Consider the following 19,186-nt stretch of genomic DNA (forward strand, 5'->3'; position numbering starts at 1 on the left):
TATGAATCGCGAAACGCACAGAATGAAAAGAGATTTATGTAGGTCTTCGATAAATTAAATAGAGTTGTATACGCGTCTCCCGGATAGAGTAATTACGATTGACGCTCGTGTTTTGAACGATAACGTCGAGATAACGTCCCGAGGAAGCGCACACGATCGTAAAACTAAAGGCGTCGCGGTATCTTTGTTAGGTCGTTTACTGGAACACATTTCATAACAGTAATCTCCCGTTCTGCGTGAGATTTTACACAGAACTCCTCCGTACAGCACACGATAAACGTTTAATCATTGAACTTGAACATATCGCATGCTCGATTTTTAAAGCCTCTTGCACTTTAATATTTGATATCCCGACGTTGGAATATTGAATGAATTTCGAACGTCAGAATCAGAGATTAATTTAGTAATGCAATAAAGACGCGTGCTCTTATCGGCATGAACATGCACAATTTGAAATCATCGCTTGTAACAGATATTCTAGTCGATCATGTTCCCTTTGCGGAATCGCGCGAAAAAGTTCTCGTTATGGCTCAATAATCATAATTAGAGGTAGTGTAAATTGTCTATCGAGGTCATCAAGACGCTTTCGTGCTTCGTGTGATTCACGGTCGATGATCTTGACAAGCCAATCTACCTATCATGACAAACCGTATCCACACGGTTATTTTAAGGTTTCAAGAATTAGAGCGGACGATCGCAGTTCGTTTGAACCTCTAATTTCTCCCGACTAAACTTCGACACGAGGGAAAAGGAGTTAAATGCGTTCTATTTTGAGCGCTGACTCAAGAAACCACGGTGACGTCAATTGTTCTGACTCTTTCGTTTCTTTCTATAGATACATATACGACGTTTTTTTCCTTTTTTAAGTTCTGTTCGCAACGTGAAAGGTGAAATGAACGTGTCGCGTGACTTGAAATGCAATAGGCAGCCGTTTGTTTAACAAGCAGAACTAGAAATTCATCGAACTGTTCAACACGTTGACGATAGAATATTAAATTTTCTTATTACACATGTGTTGGCGTCATTTGTGAGATAAAGACGAGGAAAAAGCACAGAGCAGCGCAGCATTAAAGCTTTTCACAGTTTTATATCGAAAAATCACAATGGACGCTACTGTGTCCCGTTCTTTTCCATCGTATTTTTCATCTGTCTAATTAGTTATTTGCAGTCAAATGTTTTTTTTTTTTAAATTCGGCGCTTCGAGTAGTATATACCTATTTAAGGATAGCTCTTTTGAGACTGGTGTGTACGGTTTAGTAATTTAGTTTATTTAAAAGAAACAGGGCCGACGTTAGGATTACCAACGTCTCGATGCAACTTCCAATTTAGACGCTCCGTCTAACTCGTCCTAAAAATTAAAAGTAAACAAGACTTAATTTTTTAATTTCAAAGTAATGTGTATTGAACAAGATATAATAGTAATTTGTTACATAACAATATCATTGCACAAATTACCGTCAAAATTTGTTCTTACTCTAAACTAGAACACTTCAATCGTTAATAATTTTATCAGTCTCTACTTTTTCAATTTGTATGAAAAGCTACGCTTAGACACGATAATCGTGTTTTCTTTATTAATTTGAAAACAATTTTCTTTTTTCTCTTTCTTGTTACAGAGCCCCTACCAAGAGACGTCCCGGTGCATCGTTTACTTTCGCGTAAAGCCGGTCCTGGAAACAAAAAACCATCACTTATTCGTTCGAAATATAATGCTCGAGCAGCGAGATTTTTCAACACTGAACGCGAGAAGCCCTGAATCGATCAATAGAAAAGTTCGTTTTCTTTTTTTGAACACGAGAATTAAAGGACAAGTTATTAACATCAATTATAACTGAAAATAATGTTTGTTTGCGCATAGAGTGTTGATCTCCAATGAAAAATTCAATGCGGAAGATTACAAACAGTAACATTAACGTTCGAAGGTAATGAAGTTTAGATAAAACGTTTTTCGTTAGTTTGCACATGCAGAATCGAAGACGTTGAATTTCGTAAACAAAGCGGTTCAAGATTGTGATATACACGGGAATACAAACTTTTTAATCGCGACACGCGTATCTATAATTTGTCGAGCGCATATTATTTATCGATAAATAAGAAATAACGATTAACGATGATTACATTTCAAGGACAACGATTGACGATAAAAGTCAATATCAAGGCCAACTTTTTATACAATTACTTTTATTAAGTGTCACAACTGATATTATCGATAACTCGTATCTCGATTCTACAAGTAATTATCCAGTATTTATCTGCCGAAATACACTACGTTAGTTCACTGCGTTACTGGCACTTCTGAGATATTGTTAATCACTAGTTTAAATACTAGTCGCCTTCGGTGTGTGGACGTTAGAAAAATACTCAATTTTTGACTCCCTGCAGCAAGAGCTGAGCAAACGTATCTTTTAGACGAAAAATTGTGTAAAATGTATCGAATTAAAAACAGCGTATATTATTAACCGAACATGTGTTCATTTTAATTGGTACGATGATATGCATTGTAACGACAATCATAACAATTTTTGGAAGCAATGTATTTGGCAGTCTTAGGGTCCAGAATCAGAACTCGGGGGAAGAGGTACGGGGTAATTTGCTCATCCCTGCTCTACGAACTAGGTGTAAAAATTGAGCCATTAGAGTAAGACCATGGCTGATCTTATTTATTTTTTTTCTTTTCATTATCAAAAATTGATTATTTTCGTGGATACACGATTATTCGATTATCTCTATCTACGTAACTACGTAACTGGCAAGCATTCGCAAAAACATAATCGTAAAATATACGATTGTATTTCTAATAAATCAGGGTGACCATACATGGAAACTTTCACGTTGTTCGAACTTTGTTATTAAACTGCAAAGTACAAAGGCGTTCGTTGAAATATGCATTTTTAAATACATTAAATTATCATTCGCGTAACAAACTTCGTTAGAAACGAAATTTTAATGATTCACATTTCACTGTGGGTAGAAGCAGATATCGTGATAAATAAATTTATGATACAACTTCTATTTTTTTGTTTTCCTTTGCTTCAGTTCGTTTTCATTTTCATTTTCATCGAGACGATAGCTTGGTCACCCCGCTACGCTAATGTAGCAACGTGGTTACATACGATTCTCCTGCCATAAGCGCTACGAATTAGTTACGCGTCGATCGTCGGACATTTTTCTGCGAGTTTCCTCCCTTTTTTTCAGAACTATCTAGCGCGTGTGCGAATGTGTACGTTATACGGAAGCACAAACTATGTTCTCTACAATTACATGACTCCTATAAACTTATCTAGAATTCCCCTAAAGCTACTCAGACTTTAGTTAACATTTACTTTAATTGTTAGTCCAGCTTAAAAGAATAACATTATGATCGTTCGTAACATCAGCTACGAATTCTACATCGTTTTATAGTTAATTCATTAATACTGCATTTGAATAAACTAGACTCATCTCTCATGACAATATGGCCATTGATATAGTATACTATTCTTACATTTACATTTTATTCTAATTTGACACAGAATGTTCGTATACAGTCTTAACGTTTACTCAATGATGATGTTCGTGTATCGTGCTAAAAATATGCATCGAACTACAAAATGTCCTTTATTTTCAAGAGTGTTCTTTCTCTTCTTTCATTTTCTTTTGGTCACTTTTACCTTCTCGTATATTTACCTTATGAAATATCTGCTGTTAAATAGCTCATTGTATGGACAAAATAATGCATTTTCTTTTAGAACCTTCATCGCCGCTCAAATCTATTTACCTTTTTTATAATAAGAAAATCAAGTATTCGAACTATTAAATAAATATGAAATGATATCAATGTTCAAATCTTTGTACCTTTTGTCTCTTGAAAAATATTAAATACACGCTGCTTAAAAATATTACATTCAACACCTACTTTAAGATTTCAAAAAATAAGTTCATTGTTGGTATTCAAGTTAAAAAAAAAAGATATATATATATATACTTCATCGGAGTCCAACATTTTGAGCGCAAACGATTAACGTAGCATTTACAATTGTGCTACCACTACTTTCTTTTTTTTTGTATCTACAATATTCAGTTTAAATAGTACTCAACCCACCGGAATACGAATCAACGTTTGTATTTCAAAGATATCGCCGATTTATAAAAATCACAGTTACATTGTATTTTACTAATTTTCTCTTATTACTGAACGACCGTTCATTTATTCTACACAAATCATAAAAAATAGCGAGTTAATCCTAATTTTAAAGCTTTATATTTTATTGTATTCATTACCGATGGGTTAATTTGTACCAATTTGAAAATTATTTAAATAATACTGTATTTGAATTTATTGGTGTTATCGGTATCATGTTATCAATGATGGTCGCGTCAATTTAAATATTACTTTTTTTTTCTTTTTTGTAAAATCGTTTCTAAGAAATAGTATTAAGGTTGGCCTAATTATAATTTCTACCCTTAAAGGTGAAGAAGAAAATGTATACAAGTTAAATGTAGATAAAGGAGTAAAAAATACAAATTTCTTACTTTAACTAGAAAGTTTAAAACCTATCATTATTATCACTTGTACTATGTACGAGTTAATAAATAATAATTACTAAATTCATCAACAACAATGGAAGTGTATGTCCAGCAACATTAATAAGATAAAAAATTAAAAAAAATATATATTCGTTTGTTTCTATTTTGTGTAAAGAAGGCCTAGTTACGGCATAAGAACAAACAACTAAGTGCCTGTTAGTAACAATAATATACCTAACACTAACTGTAAACAAGTCAATTAAAGCAGACAAATATCTGTTGCTTTTGTCATTAGCACCATATTCAAAACTAAAGCTCGTTCTTTTCATAATAGCTATTACGATCGTTTCGTAAATAATTGCGTTCCACTAAAACCATTCTTCGTATTGGCTACCCATGGTTCATCTCATTAAATCCGCCGCTCTTTGTCTATCTCGATGTACTTCTCGTGGATGCATTCTTTTACGATGTGAAAAACAGTTCCCAGAACTCGCAAAAGCTTTTGGACAATATGGACATTGATAAGGTCTTGCACCTGTGTGTTGATTTATGTGGAATTTCAAATCCTGATTTCTTTTAAACGTTTTATCACAAAGAGGGCACGCGTGTGGTCTCAAATCCGAATGTGTTATACTGTGAGCTCGTAATGTAGAATTTGTTGGATACACTCTTCCACATACATTGCATGGAAATTGTATCCCACCATGATATTCTTTGTGTCTGAATAAATTTGACTGTGTCTTAAAACTGAAACAACAATTAAAGATTTTATCAAGATTTATTTGACTGAAAATAGTATTTTACAGTAATATTAATCCCTTGACATAAATACTTACATTCTACCACATATATCACAACCATACTTCCCCTTAGGCCGATGTGTTTCCAAATGCACTTTTAGATTTCCCTTAGTAGAAATTTTTTTACTACAAATTGGACAGATAAAGTTTCCAGACGAATTGTTATCAGTGTTCATGTGAAGAACACCATTTGTAGAATAAACTTGTTGCGATCTTAAAATAGGCTTTCCATCGATTCGTTTATCTTTAGGCAAATGAGACCATAGGTGATTTTGTAGACCAATTTGAGATATAAAGGATCTAGCACATATTGTACATTCATGAGGTTTTGTTGATACATCAGAAACAAATTCATCGTTATCTTCTTGCGATTTATCATTATCATCCCTTATCTCCTTTTTTATTCCTTCAATTCTATGGGAAGTACATGTTAATTCAACAATTATATAATCTTTTTAAATCATCAATACTAATGTAAATAATCTTACTTATTTGTTAATGGCAATGGTTCTGGTGTATCTACTCTTGTTATCTTTTCTTCAGTATCTGATTCTTCTGAACTTTCTGATGCTGATTGTTCCATACCACACTGTAAAAATAACATTGGATCTACTTTGACTTCCATTTCTTCCATACTTGGAGTAGGGCATTTATCTTCCTGCGACATTAATTCTGATGGTCCCAATGGTTCACCCTCTGCCAAAATTTCTATTGCACCCTATAAAGTAATATAATGTTCAATGTATATCTGTAAAGCAACTGCAATCTATAATAATTATGATTTACTTTTGTTAATATTGTATGTAGTAGTCCCCGATCTTCCATTTTTTTTGTTGCATCCTGCACATCTTTAATACTTTCCAATTCTACATCTTGTGCAGCACTTATATTGTCAGCATTGTTATATAATTGCAATCTTAATTTCTCTTGTGTTCTGTATGCCATCATTGCAAAACGATGAATATTTTCCAATCTTTTGATGCATGTAACACATACCATCTTTGATAACTTATCCTCTGAGGACACCTACAATATAATTAATATTTTATTTATACTATTTACTATAAACTAATAAATAACAAATGGAAACAACACATCAATAATAATATAAAATACACAAAATTAACATATACTGTTTACTTGTTTATTGTATCAATTAACAAGCAAAGGCTAATTTTGTTTAATTTATTAATTTAAGATATATTTTCCATTATATAAAAATGCAACAACCTCCCTTTAGTAGCAAAACTTTTATGTATATCTAATAACAATTAGTTATACATCCTATATCATTAATTAAATTTTTTTATTAAGGCTGTAAATAATTTACTACAATATTTATAACAAATAAAATGGTTTATGTATCATTAATTTCAGAAAACGTCACGCATTGTTTATGAGCATTTTACATACTGAAATATATTTATAGATGCGCTAGTCATATAGCGCATACAGTATACTTATTGTAATCAATAAAATGCTAATTTTTAACACTTTACATTCATATCACATTGAATTCTCCCAAGGCATTATTTAAACATATTCAATATCATGTTGAAATACACGCACATAAGTTTCGATAAATTTAATTTTTTCGTTAATTCATACGAATATCTAATATTATATTTACGTTTTGCTTGTAATCCATTATCGTCCACTAAATGATTTAATACTCAGAAAATAGTTCATTTAGAATTCTACCCACAATTAATAAACACGAGTATCAAATTTTACTATAAATTGAATATTCGCGAAAAAAACATTTTTCCTAACAATTGCATAAAAACTTTCATTTATTGTTCATGTAAATATATACTACTTTTCATATAGACGTATAAAAAATAAATAATTATTTGTAGTAACGATTAATTTTTCTCGATATTTTGATTAAAAAGTTGTTATTTAATTAATCAATCAAGTTTTTACAATTGCTAATGAGTATCATTCATTCATTAATATAGTATTTCGAATTTACATTACGCGTGAAATTTTGTTAGATTTTTAAATATGCAAAAGTTCTCGTATTTTTGTTTTGAACGTACGAATTCTTCATCACGAGTATGGAAAATGGGGTACAAGAGGGGTTCGACATAGGATCAGAGAGAGAGAGAGGATCTCCGTTGCGATTTCGAAAAAAAAGTCCACACACACACTCAGTTTGTCTATATACATGTAGGCGAACATATAACGACGATCGCGCTAATTCGCATGGAGCGCGGTCAGACTCACCAAGATATACAGATATTTTCGTATTTTGGTCTGCAGGTAGTGCCGTCTACCATCCTCGGCGAAAATGTGGACCCCATCGTTTCTTGGTATGTCACTAGCACAAATTCGACAGTGGAGCTTGTCGTCCCGATCGCGCTCAAAATCGCGACCCGCCGTACCCATTTCAAAAAAGAAAGAAAAAAAAAAATTTACAAGGTATCACCCACGTGAAGGAAAACTTGTTTCTCTTTACGGATTCTATTATAAACGAACACAAATTAAAAATATTATGTTAAACAATTATCACGCTTTCTTCGTTCACAACGTTAAATTCATTGCTTATTATTATATTTCCCCCCCTCTCTGTTTCGTTATCTTAGCACCTCGATGAAAAACGTCGAAAACGTTTGGCAATAAAACTTTTCAGCGATGCATCTTTACGACGTGCCAGCTTGTCCGAGAGGGTTGATTATTCTAACGATTTTTTTTTACTTATGAGTCTCCCGGATTGGGTGAGATTACTCCGGCACAACGTTGACGCTTTAAAAACGACGTCGGCGCCGGGCGTCGGCGTCTCTCTCCCGAAACGAGTGCTCAATACAAAATATATAATAGCATTCGTCGATTTGAAAAACATATGTATATAACCAATTGTTTTATTTATGGATCTCGCTTGTATTAAACGATATTAGTGTTACGGAACGTTAGAACGTGATTTTTATATCAGTATCTGGTTGTTTACGCAATAATTAAGAGTTTCTCGTGAAATACTTGGATTCGCATTCCTAAAATACTACCCTTTGCTACAAATAAAGAATAAAATGTATCAGCGCGGTACTCTTAATTGGTCCGCCATCTTCTTTCACCCGTTCGTTTGTATTTTTTCATTTTCATCCGTAATCATTCTACGGATCTGTTTTATATCCTTTGTTTCCATACATTAACAAGTTCGTATAGTTAGAAATAGATCTCGATCGATAGATTCCTTGGAAGTTGATAGATATCGTCAAAATTAATGACAATTTTACCAAAGTTTCCCGCCATTTGTTCGATCGTGTATTACTACGCCCATGGAGGGTGGGATAAATGTGGACGTTATGTCGTTGCGGAAAATAGTTCCAGATACTTGCGAACGAACAGCCTCCCCCTTGGATATGTTACGGCCCCATTTAAAAAAATCAATACTTAATAATTAGCAATTAATACACGCCTCGAGTATATATGAACGTTATCTTGTCTTTTGCAATTTCTGATGTACGTATACATCCAGTTATTTAATGCTCGATTTTACACTTATTCTAAATGCCTAATATTTATTTCGTGGATTAAGTGCAAAAATATGTAAATTTATTGTGAACATGAGTTTCCTGGAAAGAGCGTTCTTAAATTACATAGTACAGTTCGAAAATTTTGTTATTTCGAGAAAATAAATTTATTGCTAAAATTAATAATAATATAAAAAGATGGAGAGAGCTTAGTTTTTGTTTTAAAAAGACTTGTAAAGAAATAGATTTTGAAGAATATTAATATTCTTACATTCTGTGCATTCGTGAATGTTTAATATTGATTATAATTTTGAAAGTAAATTCTACTATATATAAATAATGAAGAAAATAATTAATTTACATTAATTTTATTTAATCCAGAATACAGTTAGAGCAGCTAACTAAATATAAATTTCATACAACTATAGAAGGAACTGTCTTCATAAATTTTCACGTATTGTAAAATAATTTATAAACAAAACTGTCTTGTGGTACGACTTTTGTTAACAAAAAAATACGTGTATTAAAAGTATATTCAATTAAATATATACTAACGATCTGTTAAAGTGAAAAGTATATATTTATTAAATAATTACCAAATGCAAATCAATGTCACAATATTGATCAATTTATAATAATTGATAACCTATTATTTCATCTTTAAAAATTGTGTAAAGTGTTGTTACATTACTGTTAATTTAACATTTTGCCTTATTCTGAATTGGCAAGAATAACTTGAATTCTGCAGGTAATTCGTCTTCAGAATATAATCTATCAGAAAAGTATACTCTTCGTATTCTACAGTTTGCATGGATTTGAACTCTTAATGTTTCCACGTAATTTGTTCCATATGCGCGTCTAGTAAAATCAGCTAAATTAAATTGAATTTGATTCCATCCATCATCTAATCTCATTGGCATTGTACATATAAATGGTTTCACTCTAGTTGTAGATTGATAATTACTAGCTCGAAATCTACGGCGTACATTCTTGTCATCGATTACCTAGAGTAAAGAATTTATAACAGCTTCTTGTTTAATAATATATTATGTTGTAATTACTTAATTAAAGTTTATACATTACCTGAACTTCAAATGTAAAGTATTTTTTTAAATTCTTAATGATCATCACCAAAAATGGCAATTTTATGCCCAACGTTTTTCTAGGGTCTGCAGGACATGTAATATACGAGGTACTGACATTGCTACCCAATATTTCCAATACTAAACTTTGTATGTCATTATCTGTAATTCGTTTTATGTATCCGTTTTGTACTTTTTTGTCCCAAATCTGTAACGGCTTACTGCCGATACTATACAAGATTGATAAAAATCCACTTTGAAAGGTGTTTTTAAACATGTTTCCTTGTTCACGATTTTTTCGTCAAAATTTGCCAAATTGCCTTTTAACAATTTATTTTTATATAAAACATACGTTTGTAAAATTTAATTAATTTTCTACGCTTCTTGGTGTTGTCGACTTAACCTCCATTCATTTTACGACACTGACAGACACTGAAAAGTTACACATTTCGTATCATCTTATTTTCAAAACCATAAATCAATCTATCATACGATATTATCCAGTAAAAAAAAAACATTTTCGTTTCAATCAAACATTTTCGTAGAAAAATTTTATTCCCTAAATAACTTTAACGATAGACATAACCTACAAAATTTGTGTTTGATCAATGTTGCTATTAGATTCAAAGCGTCATCAAAAATTGATCGATTGCTTCGAGTCTATCGATTTCAAGTCTTGAATTTTAATAATGCAATTCTATTAATTTATAACTGAATTTGTAAGAGAAGTAAACAGAAACATTACTTTAATAAATTGTGCATGCGTTTTATGAATAATAAACAGAAGAATAATATAAACATTAACGTTTTTACAATCATTTATTGATGTCAAATACAAACCGATAAAGTTTAAATAAGCAGTAGATATCTACGTATTAAACAATTTTTTTTTTAACGGAGTTAACGATTTGTCGGCATAAAAAACTATCAGTGTAAAATCTCTACTGCCATAATTCTACTTCTTAATTTTCCGGAAAGATCGTTCGCGTTTTGATCCTAGTTACTGAAAATCACATTTTGCAACTGTACTCCTTTAAGGAATGAATAAGAGAAACAAAATGATTAACTTATTTTAAACACAACTTTCATTTTCTACACGGTAATATAAAAAAACAATAATCGTGTATCATGATCTGTTTGTTTTGTTCAATGAAAATAGGGACGTTCTAATTACTCGTTTAACATAGATACGTACAGCATTATGAAACTAAGTTAAATTAGTGATTAATTTTTTAAATGGGAACGTTTTGACAATTTATTTGTGTTTTTGGTTGCTTCCACTGACATTATCTCTAACTATCGGCATATCCCACGTAAATTTAATATTTAACTCATCAGATATAGATGTTGAACTGCTATAATTCTTCAAAATATTATACTCGTGACAATTTTTGTGCATTTCACGTACAAATAACTGAAACGGTGAAAAAAATACTATTAATTAGTAATTTGCAGTTCGACTACAATGATGTACACAGTTTTCAGTGTTAACATCGTAACTGTCCGATAGTTATAGATTTAAAAGGAAAGCATCATTTTGTAAAATGAACATTTAGAATGTGACTCTTTATTCTACTGCATCCGCGTCGTCTCTTGGAATCGGATTTATCTTCGTATTCCTTCGAGATATTTCCACTTCATAATCTTAGTAATTAATACTTTATTCGCTTATTGTTACGACTAACTATTGTATTATAGTTTACGCGAATAAAATAGGTCCTGCAACAGGGGTATGCTTTCATAGGATTCATGTTTTTTTCTTTTGCTGAAATAAAATTACGTGAAAGAGAAAGAGACTATCACTAATCTTTTCTCTCGTTCTCTTTTATTCGAAACAGTGAATTCCACGTGAAGAAAGAAGGCCCACCTATGAAGCGATATCTCAGAAAAAGGAACATTCATTAACTCGTCCTTGAGTGATCTATAAATTATTTCGGAAGGTACCGCGCGTTACGAAAGGTTATCTGAAAGAAAAAAGTATTGTAAATGACATAAGCAATTCTTCTCTTTTCCTGTCTCCGTAACACGGAGCGCATTACAGATTGTGGAAAGACAATCGTATTATCGTAATTTAATAATATCGCTTGCTTATGTTCTTTTTTTTTTTTCTTTTTTAATGATCGAATAACATTCGAGAAATTTTTTGAATAATTTAATGAGAATAATGAATGTAAGATAAGTGACGAAAAACGTGATACCGCATTCTGTATCTTCGTTTATTAGATGAAAATACAATTAAGTCTATTATCTTCATTCATTATTACTCTGTTTTTTTAAATTTTTTTTTTTTTTAATTTTTTGTTTACTTCTCGGCAATAAGACAAAATTCACGACGTTGTTTCAAGAATGTTGTTACGTTATTTTCTTAGGTTCAAATCAAACGTACTCCTTTAATAATCATGACGCAACGGGACAAATTTTGAATTATTACCATTTCCTACTACAATTTCCGATACATCCAAAATCATTTTTCATTCTTCTACTAGATAACGGATGTATGAAAATTTGAATGTCCTTTACTTCTCAATACGTTGCAAAACATGAGTATAACCCCAGAATGCTTCTAGGCCCCACAAAAAAGCAAATTGGGGCAATAATATGAATATATCACATTACCTTTTTTTCAATTTTACAGACTTGAACGGAAACTCGTAGAATAGTCGAGGAAGTTAAAGAGTCCCCAACGAATTTCCAAAGCTTTACTATTTCTTTTGAATTAATACTGTCATTCAAAATTGTTGTAATCCTATTATACTATTACGCTTAACAAATCAATAAGAATCAATGGTTTTAAAATGTCTGCAATCTTAATGATTATTCAGTTGGAGACACGTAACTCTTAGAAGTTTCTAGTCGAATTTCGTTTCGGAAAAATGCGCTTCTTTTTTTCATATCAATTGTTATATATAATGTCAAAATAACCATTAATAAAGAGCCCGCTTTGCTCAACAAAACGGTGCATGATTTTTGTATGAAGTAAGATTATTAAAGTCACGTCTGTAAATCTAATATAATTAAAAATCCACAAAACTGTTTTACTGATTTATATGCGCTTGTTACCAGGTAATACGACATAATAGATATTCTATTCGCGAAGAATGAGAAAGCCAAGGATTAAATAGAGAAATTAAGAGATGGCCGCATTTCATCTCAGATTTCAATATTTTTTCACTTCACGTTTCTACAATGTTTCCTTGATCATAAACCACGATTCTTTGGAGAATGACCATTTTCGTTCATTTACGATGTTGAAACAATTCATGTTTGACGATTATGATCCTATCAATGAAGCTGTTATAATAAATACAATAGAATTGATATTCACTGCTAGGATCACAATCTTGATCAAGCACCAATAATACTTTTCTCAAGGTACTACTGTGTATTTTTTAAGCGTAGAAAAACAATTTAAATTATATACTCGATACACAATCGTATGCGTAACTACTACGCTTTGTGATTGCCACATGAGTCTATCAAAGACTGCTATTATGCCTGATTAGTAGTTTCCGTTTCTAAACGAAAGGCATTTCCATGTGCTCGTTAATGTCTAATTAGTTATTGGTGCTTGAGCAATTTCCTGATGCGATTAAGGCACTGCAAAAGATAGATCCTCCATAAAAAGCTATTGATCTTCCAAATACGCGGTCCGTGAAGTTAAAGAAGCAATGGCGTAATGTGTGAAGATCGAGTCATTGGTGATTCAAGGTCTGATGTTATAATGTTATTAAGGCCCAGAGACAAATTGAGGAGAGCTATTTTCCCACCGATTAGTTCATTTAACAATTGTAATATATACAAATACATTAATAAATGTAGAATGTATAATTAAGACTACGTAAAAATAATTTAGGAAAATTACGCAAAAGCACGTACATACTAATAAAACAAAAACTTGCAATCTTGTCACATAATGAGAACTACTAAAAGCATACAATAATAATAATAATAATAATAATAATGATAATAGTAATAATAATAATATTAATAATAATCATGCAAACGGAACACTAATATTTATGTTCGTTTACGACATAAATCAAAGAAAAATCATTCAAATTATCAATATAAAAATTTCACGATACACTTCAAACTATCGAGGTTTAACATTAACATTGATATTAATGTTAAATCTACAATGAAATTATTCGCTTTTCTAAGATCATTTTTAAATGTATCTCGTTCTCATCAATGACTACATGAAACGTCCTTATGGTAGTTTTCCTTTGCAATGCCTTAAAACAGCAACGTAAATTGAACTTATATACGTAAGTCTTACATACTACATAATTACTTATCAATAGTTCCATCCATTATATTGTTTTTAACTTGAATACTAATGTGTATTCCGTCTCCAGACGCACCTTTATCCTTTTTTGTTTGCGAATTAGATGCATTATCGAGACCCAGCTTACTTAAAGTACACAGAGCTTTTAATGCTGCTTGATTACGACTCGCACTCCTTGTCGGCCCATTGCCATGACAAACCTGCGGTGGATCGGTACTTAGCGTTACAAGCGACAGATATTCCTTATTTACTGCTCCCTGAAATCAATACACAAAATATTAATTATACGTGCAATTAATTATAAACATAAAAAATAGTAAATTAATATCGATGATTACCTTAGGGAAATCATTGAATTCCACGCTAAAATTAAATAACTGAGAGAGATATTTCAATTGATCTTTAGGAGAAACTGCGGCTGGGTTTTGTTGTTGTTGTCCTCGTAATTCTTCAGCAACAATTTGCACACTGGGTCCGCTACCTAATTTAGATTCTTGGCCTCCGTCCACTAATAAAAGTCCAGGTACTAACTGACGTCCGATAGTTCCTGATTAAAGTTAATAAATTTTTCAAACTTTTCGTGTACAACAAATAACACGCGCACCTCGAACGTTAAAATTTATCATTCGTAAGTCAGAATAAATATTATACAACTTTACGTATAACAGTGTACATTTCTTATATCTCACCTCCTACCGGATGAGATTGAGTTTCATTAATTTGCTCATCTTCCAAAAAGGTGACCTTCCTCGGCTTCGTTTCAGTGTTTTCGCTTTCTCCCGTTTTTATTGACGGCTTTGTGGGCTGTAATTGTGGCTTACTGTAACCTAATTGCGTTAGAAGAGCTTCTGCTGCAGCTCTCTTAGCTAGCTTTTTATTAGGACCCATTCCTTGCGCGGAATGTTGTCCCATAGTAACCTCCATAACGAATTCCCTTCGTCTCGCTGCACCTTTTTCTTCTATTAAATTATAAACGGGTTCCTTCTCTCGTTTCGCTTGCTGTATTTGAACCAGTCGTGAAACTGGATTTACTTCTTCCGCAGCTTCAGATTCAGACCGTGGTTCCTGATAAACTTTTATCAGGTTTCGTGACTTCTTCTTCGTTGTTAGCGGTTTACGTTTCACTCGCATTGGACGATTTTGTATAGTTTCGGGCAATGGAGGTAAACGATTAAGTTCTTCCAACATAAACTCTGCCGCGTGTCTCTTCGATACCTGTATTGTATAATGAACGAATAATTTATAATTAATTTTGTTATAAAAAGTTTGATATTTACCTACTTCCTCAAATAAACAAAAAATTAATTTTTAAAACTATATAACGCGGAAGACTTACTTTCTTCGAAGGTCCTTCTCCTAATGTGACTTTATCTCCGACAGTGCACTTTGTCCTGAACGTTCGAATGTGAGGTTTTCCAATTTCCGATACAACTTCAAAACTGACAGGTAAACCACGTTTTAATGCTTTCTCGTGAACTAATGATACCGGACTCTTCAACTCGGCAATGGGATCTTTCGCTTCACCTAATGTACCGTTTTCGCCAGTATTACAAGTATTTGCTACTTCCTCCGGTAATGGCAATTGACGCAATTGCTCTAACGCCTTACTAGCTGCGTCATGTCGTGCTGCTTGACCTGTCAAACCTCTACCAATGAATTCACGTTCCCCTACCTGTGAATTATTACGTTTAACGAAACTTATATAAATCTATATCAAAGTTACTATTATAAAAACCTTAGTTGTTTCCTAACCTTTAAAGATACAAGATACAATTGAGGTTCCGCATGGAAACCACGATTATATGTAGGAAAACGTGGATTAAATATTCGAGAAAAGACATCCAAGCTATGTGGAACGTATTTCTGTATTCCTGCCGGCGGAGCTTGTCTAAAAGTATAAATAGTGGGTTCTCCTCTCTTCATAGCCAGAGCATTTAACTCAACGGTTGGAGGCAGATTTCCTGCAACAGATAATTTTAATTAGAAATTCAAAATCTCCGAATTATTTTTTATAATTTGTAATAAATAACGTGTAAATACCAGAACCACCAAAACATTTTCCTGGATGTCCAACTCTCATTGCCTTAGTTGGTTTTGGCGGAGGTCGTTGATACCAGGTTCTTGTTAATGCTTCGGTTGCGGCACTATGCTGAGCTTTCTTTATGCTAGGACCATCAGCAATATACTCTTCCTCTCCAAGCTTTAGTGTTACTGTGAATCGTTTCTTGTGCGCTGGTCCTTGTTCATTAGTCAATCTATACTGATGCTGAATCTTATTAAAACGTGCTAATTCATTCAATAAGCACATCGGTGTTTTTTCTTTCATGTTTGCCAAAGCTGAATCCGTCAGATTGACGTGATTCTGAGTGGGTGGACTCTGATCTCTGGACTCTCCATTATTGGTTTCGTTTGTCGTTTGTTTATTTTGTTCCATATTTTGCGGTTGTTGAATGTGTTGCTGCGGTGGGGGATTTTGTTGATTATTTTGTTGTTGTGGATACTGTGGTGGTTGAACATTTGGGTTTTGTAGAGTCACAGAGACCGTGTTTGCTTGGTCTTTTAGACTGACGCTAACCATTGTGCCTGGAATATAATATATCTCTAAGAGTAATTTATAAATGTGTACAAGATAGTTTAAGTTTATTCAGTATTACCGTTTGTATTATGTGCATTCATGCCCATCAACATCGGTTGTCTTGGATTTCCATGTGGTGGTCCAGGATGTTGCATGTGATGAATGTGCTGCTGATGGTGGGGCATGGACAGTATTTGTTGATGTGGATTCCGATGCGGTAACGCATGCTGCGGCTGATGTAAAGGGGCCATATTTGCCTGCTGCATGGGTCGCATCGGACCTCCCATTCTAATAAGAGATTATAATTTAAAATTAGTTGTGGTAAAAATAAAGTGTGTATAAAATTTTGAATATACAATATTTAACAATCAATGGATGAATCTAACTTGTATCTAAAATATGAATATATAATTATATATTATTTATAACCAAATAAAATTATTGATGTATACATATGATAAAAGAAACTTAAACATATAATAATAGAAGAGTGGTCACAAACCTATTATGATCTCTAAGCTGGTTTTGCATTGTATGATGTTGATGACGTAGCATTGTATAAAATATTATGCAGAACCTAAAATTAAGAAAGACATAGAAAATATATTTTGTGCAAAAAATATCTATATGTTCTTTAGCCTTGTACAATGCATTTAAAGCAATCTTATTTTGAATAAAAATGTTATCAAATTGAAGTTAAACATTAACAGATATATAGATAACATCAAATACTAAATATAAATAAGACTTATACTCAGAAAGTAGTCGGCAACAATAACGTTAACAATATAAATTTAATTTTACAAAATAGTTGTCCATTGCTTAATGTAAATTAACAGAGTACACAGAAGTAATTTCACAATGTTAAAAACCAATAATCAAGTTTGGAATCTATCTGACAGCAGTTGCAAATGTACGTCGTATTATCCGTGTTACAAAGGAAATTTAAAAAGTTTGTTTACAACTAAGAGATATAACGACGTTGATCACGTAAACGAAATTTCTTTTCTCTGACTAAACTAGTCAATAGACAATGGGCTTGGCCCGGCTATTTGGCAGCGGAACTATGCGTCGCATTTTCTTACCGAAGTTTGTTCTATTTCACGAAAATTTTCAGGTTATTCAACAGCAAAATTTCCGGCGAAACAGATCTACCACTTTAGGGAACACTGCCAGGCCCTTCACACGGCTATTGGCAAACAGTAAAGAAAAATCGTCTGTAGACTAAAATGCGGCCATTTTGATGTGAGCCTCTCATCCACCGTCTCTCATCCCTTCCAAAGGACATCCTACTTGCTGATTTTTTTAAAAGTCCGCAATATCGATTCAAATTATCGATACTTCTCGTTTCTTCAAACAACAGGAATTGTTCAACGTTAACTGTGCACCGTTCTTAAAAGTATCTATGTGATATGCCGATAAATGTACATTTAGTTTGTTATGTTTACTCGATTATTACTATTTTCTATTATACACGAAACGTTTCAAAGAAACTGTGAATAAAAGAACATTGTGGTGAATTACCGCTCTGTAGATTCAAATTCTCAAGACCAAAATAACGGATATGTTTAACGAATTCATTATTGGACTTATAGATGAAAATTTGAACGCTGTTATAGGTAAGTATATGTACGCGTGTTCAGACATTTACTCAACAATAAACAATTGCATGATTTCTACAAAAAATATACACATAAAGTAAAAGCTTAATAATAAAGTCCACTTCATATGTAATTTGACTTTGGCGAATTATAACGTAACAAACCGTTTACACTATACGGTCTTCTTTAATTACTGAAGATAGCGTTCACACCTTTCTTTTACTCATCGTATGTTCAGCTTTCAAATATATACAATATTATCCGATTCACTGTGTTGTGTACAAGCTTTTATATTCACGCTAAAGGGAATCGGTCATTTACCGAATCAATTGTTTTACTGTCTTGCGTAATAGGACATACGTACTTACGTTTCATATGCACGTGTACACAATAAAATTACCGACTTGATCACATTTGACAATTGACTTTGTCAATGATTGGAACGACAGCGCCCTATTATGTATAACATGAAACGCAATTAAATTTGGTAATAAAGTCATACCGGTATCCCAATAGCATATATCTATTTTGTTTTATTAAGTCTATTTTCACTCTTCTTAATAGACTATCAAAAGTAGATATTGATATTAAAAAATAATTACAAAATTTTAATTCGTCTCCTCTTAACACGTTGGCTGGTGTGCGATTTGCCGACGGTTCATGCCTTTTTTTAAAAAAGAATTTCACGAGACTGTATCGATGATATTTCAGTAGACACATAAGAGAAGTTTACAAAATTTAAATATATATACTTATTAATGATATATACACATTGAACAATAGTCCGAATTAAATTGAAAACGTTGAAATTGCCAACAATTTTCCAGGTTACATTTCATCAAAATGTTCCGACACTCAATG

General features: G+C 32.4%; 3 protein-coding genes and 1 long non-coding RNA gene across 8 annotated transcripts; 1 reads left to right on the forward strand and 3 right to left on the reverse strand.

Annotated features, from left to right (window-relative positions):
• The first annotated feature begins 892 nt into the window (after positions 1–892).
• On the forward strand, positions 893–7,707 carry LOC143351944 (uncharacterized). Its single transcript, XR_013081840.1, has 3 exons — positions 893–1,361; positions 1,617–1,772; positions 7,572–7,707. It is a non-coding gene; the product is annotated as an uncharacterized LOC143351944 (long non-coding RNA).
• On the reverse strand, positions 1,412–8,998 carry LOC143351941 (uncharacterized). Of its 4 annotated transcripts, none has more exons than XM_076784049.1 (6): positions 7,536–8,998; positions 6,093–6,332; positions 5,795–6,024; positions 5,343–5,720; positions 5,042–5,253; positions 1,412–1,670 (listed from the first exon to the last, which is right to left on the reverse strand). In XM_076784049.1, exons 1-6 carry the CDS (start codon positions 7,695–7,697, stop codon positions 1,525–1,527), a joined length of 1,368 nt encoding a protein of 455 aa, XP_076640164.1. In that variant the 5' UTR covers positions 7,698–8,998; the 3' UTR covers positions 1,412–1,524. The 4 variants fall into 4 exon arrangements, 3 of the variants coding, with proteins under 3 accessions (XP_076640164.1, XP_076640166.1, XP_076640165.1); XM_076784051.1 differs by lacking the exon at positions 7,536–8,998 and adding an exon at positions 6,937–6,990; XR_013081839.1 differs by having other exon boundaries at positions 1,580–1,670; positions 2,119–5,253.
• Positions 8,999–9,340: 342 nt separating this feature from the next.
• On the reverse strand, positions 9,341–10,579 carry Bug22 (cilia- and flagella-associated protein 20). Its single transcript, XM_076784052.1, has 3 exons — positions 10,452–10,579; positions 9,863–10,293; positions 9,341–9,783 (listed from the first exon to the last, which is right to left on the reverse strand). Exons 2-3 carry the CDS (start codon positions 10,136–10,138, stop codon positions 9,478–9,480), a joined length of 582 nt encoding a protein of 193 aa, XP_076640167.1. The 5' UTR covers positions 10,139–10,293; positions 10,452–10,579; the 3' UTR covers positions 9,341–9,477.
• Positions 10,580–10,661: 82 nt separating this feature from the next.
• Positions 10,662–18,005, reverse strand: Stau (double-stranded RNA-binding protein Staufen). 2 transcript variants are annotated; one of them, XM_076784048.1, is made up of 10 exons: positions 17,810–18,005; positions 17,227–17,301; positions 16,804–17,012; positions 16,190–16,732; positions 15,902–16,110; positions 15,486–15,821; positions 14,839–15,364; positions 14,488–14,696; positions 14,226–14,406; positions 10,662–11,825 (listed from the first exon to the last, which is right to left on the reverse strand). In XM_076784048.1, exons 2-10 carry the CDS (start codon positions 17,277–17,279, stop codon positions 11,812–11,814), a joined length of 2,280 nt encoding a protein of 759 aa, XP_076640163.1. In that variant the 5' UTR covers positions 17,280–17,301; positions 17,810–18,005; the 3' UTR covers positions 10,662–11,811. The 2 variants fall into 2 exon arrangements, with proteins under 2 accessions (XP_076640163.1, XP_076640162.1); XM_076784047.1 differs by having other exon boundaries at positions 10,662–14,406.
• Between the last annotated feature and the right edge of the window lie 1,181 nt (positions 18,006–19,186).

This window comes from Colletes latitarsis, chromosome 2 (genome assembly GCF_051014445.1).
Source record: "Colletes latitarsis isolate SP2378_abdomen chromosome 2, iyColLati1, whole genome shotgun sequence".
In the NCBI taxonomy this organism is placed as follows: domain Eukaryota; kingdom Metazoa; phylum Arthropoda; class Insecta; order Hymenoptera; family Colletidae; genus Colletes; species Colletes latitarsis.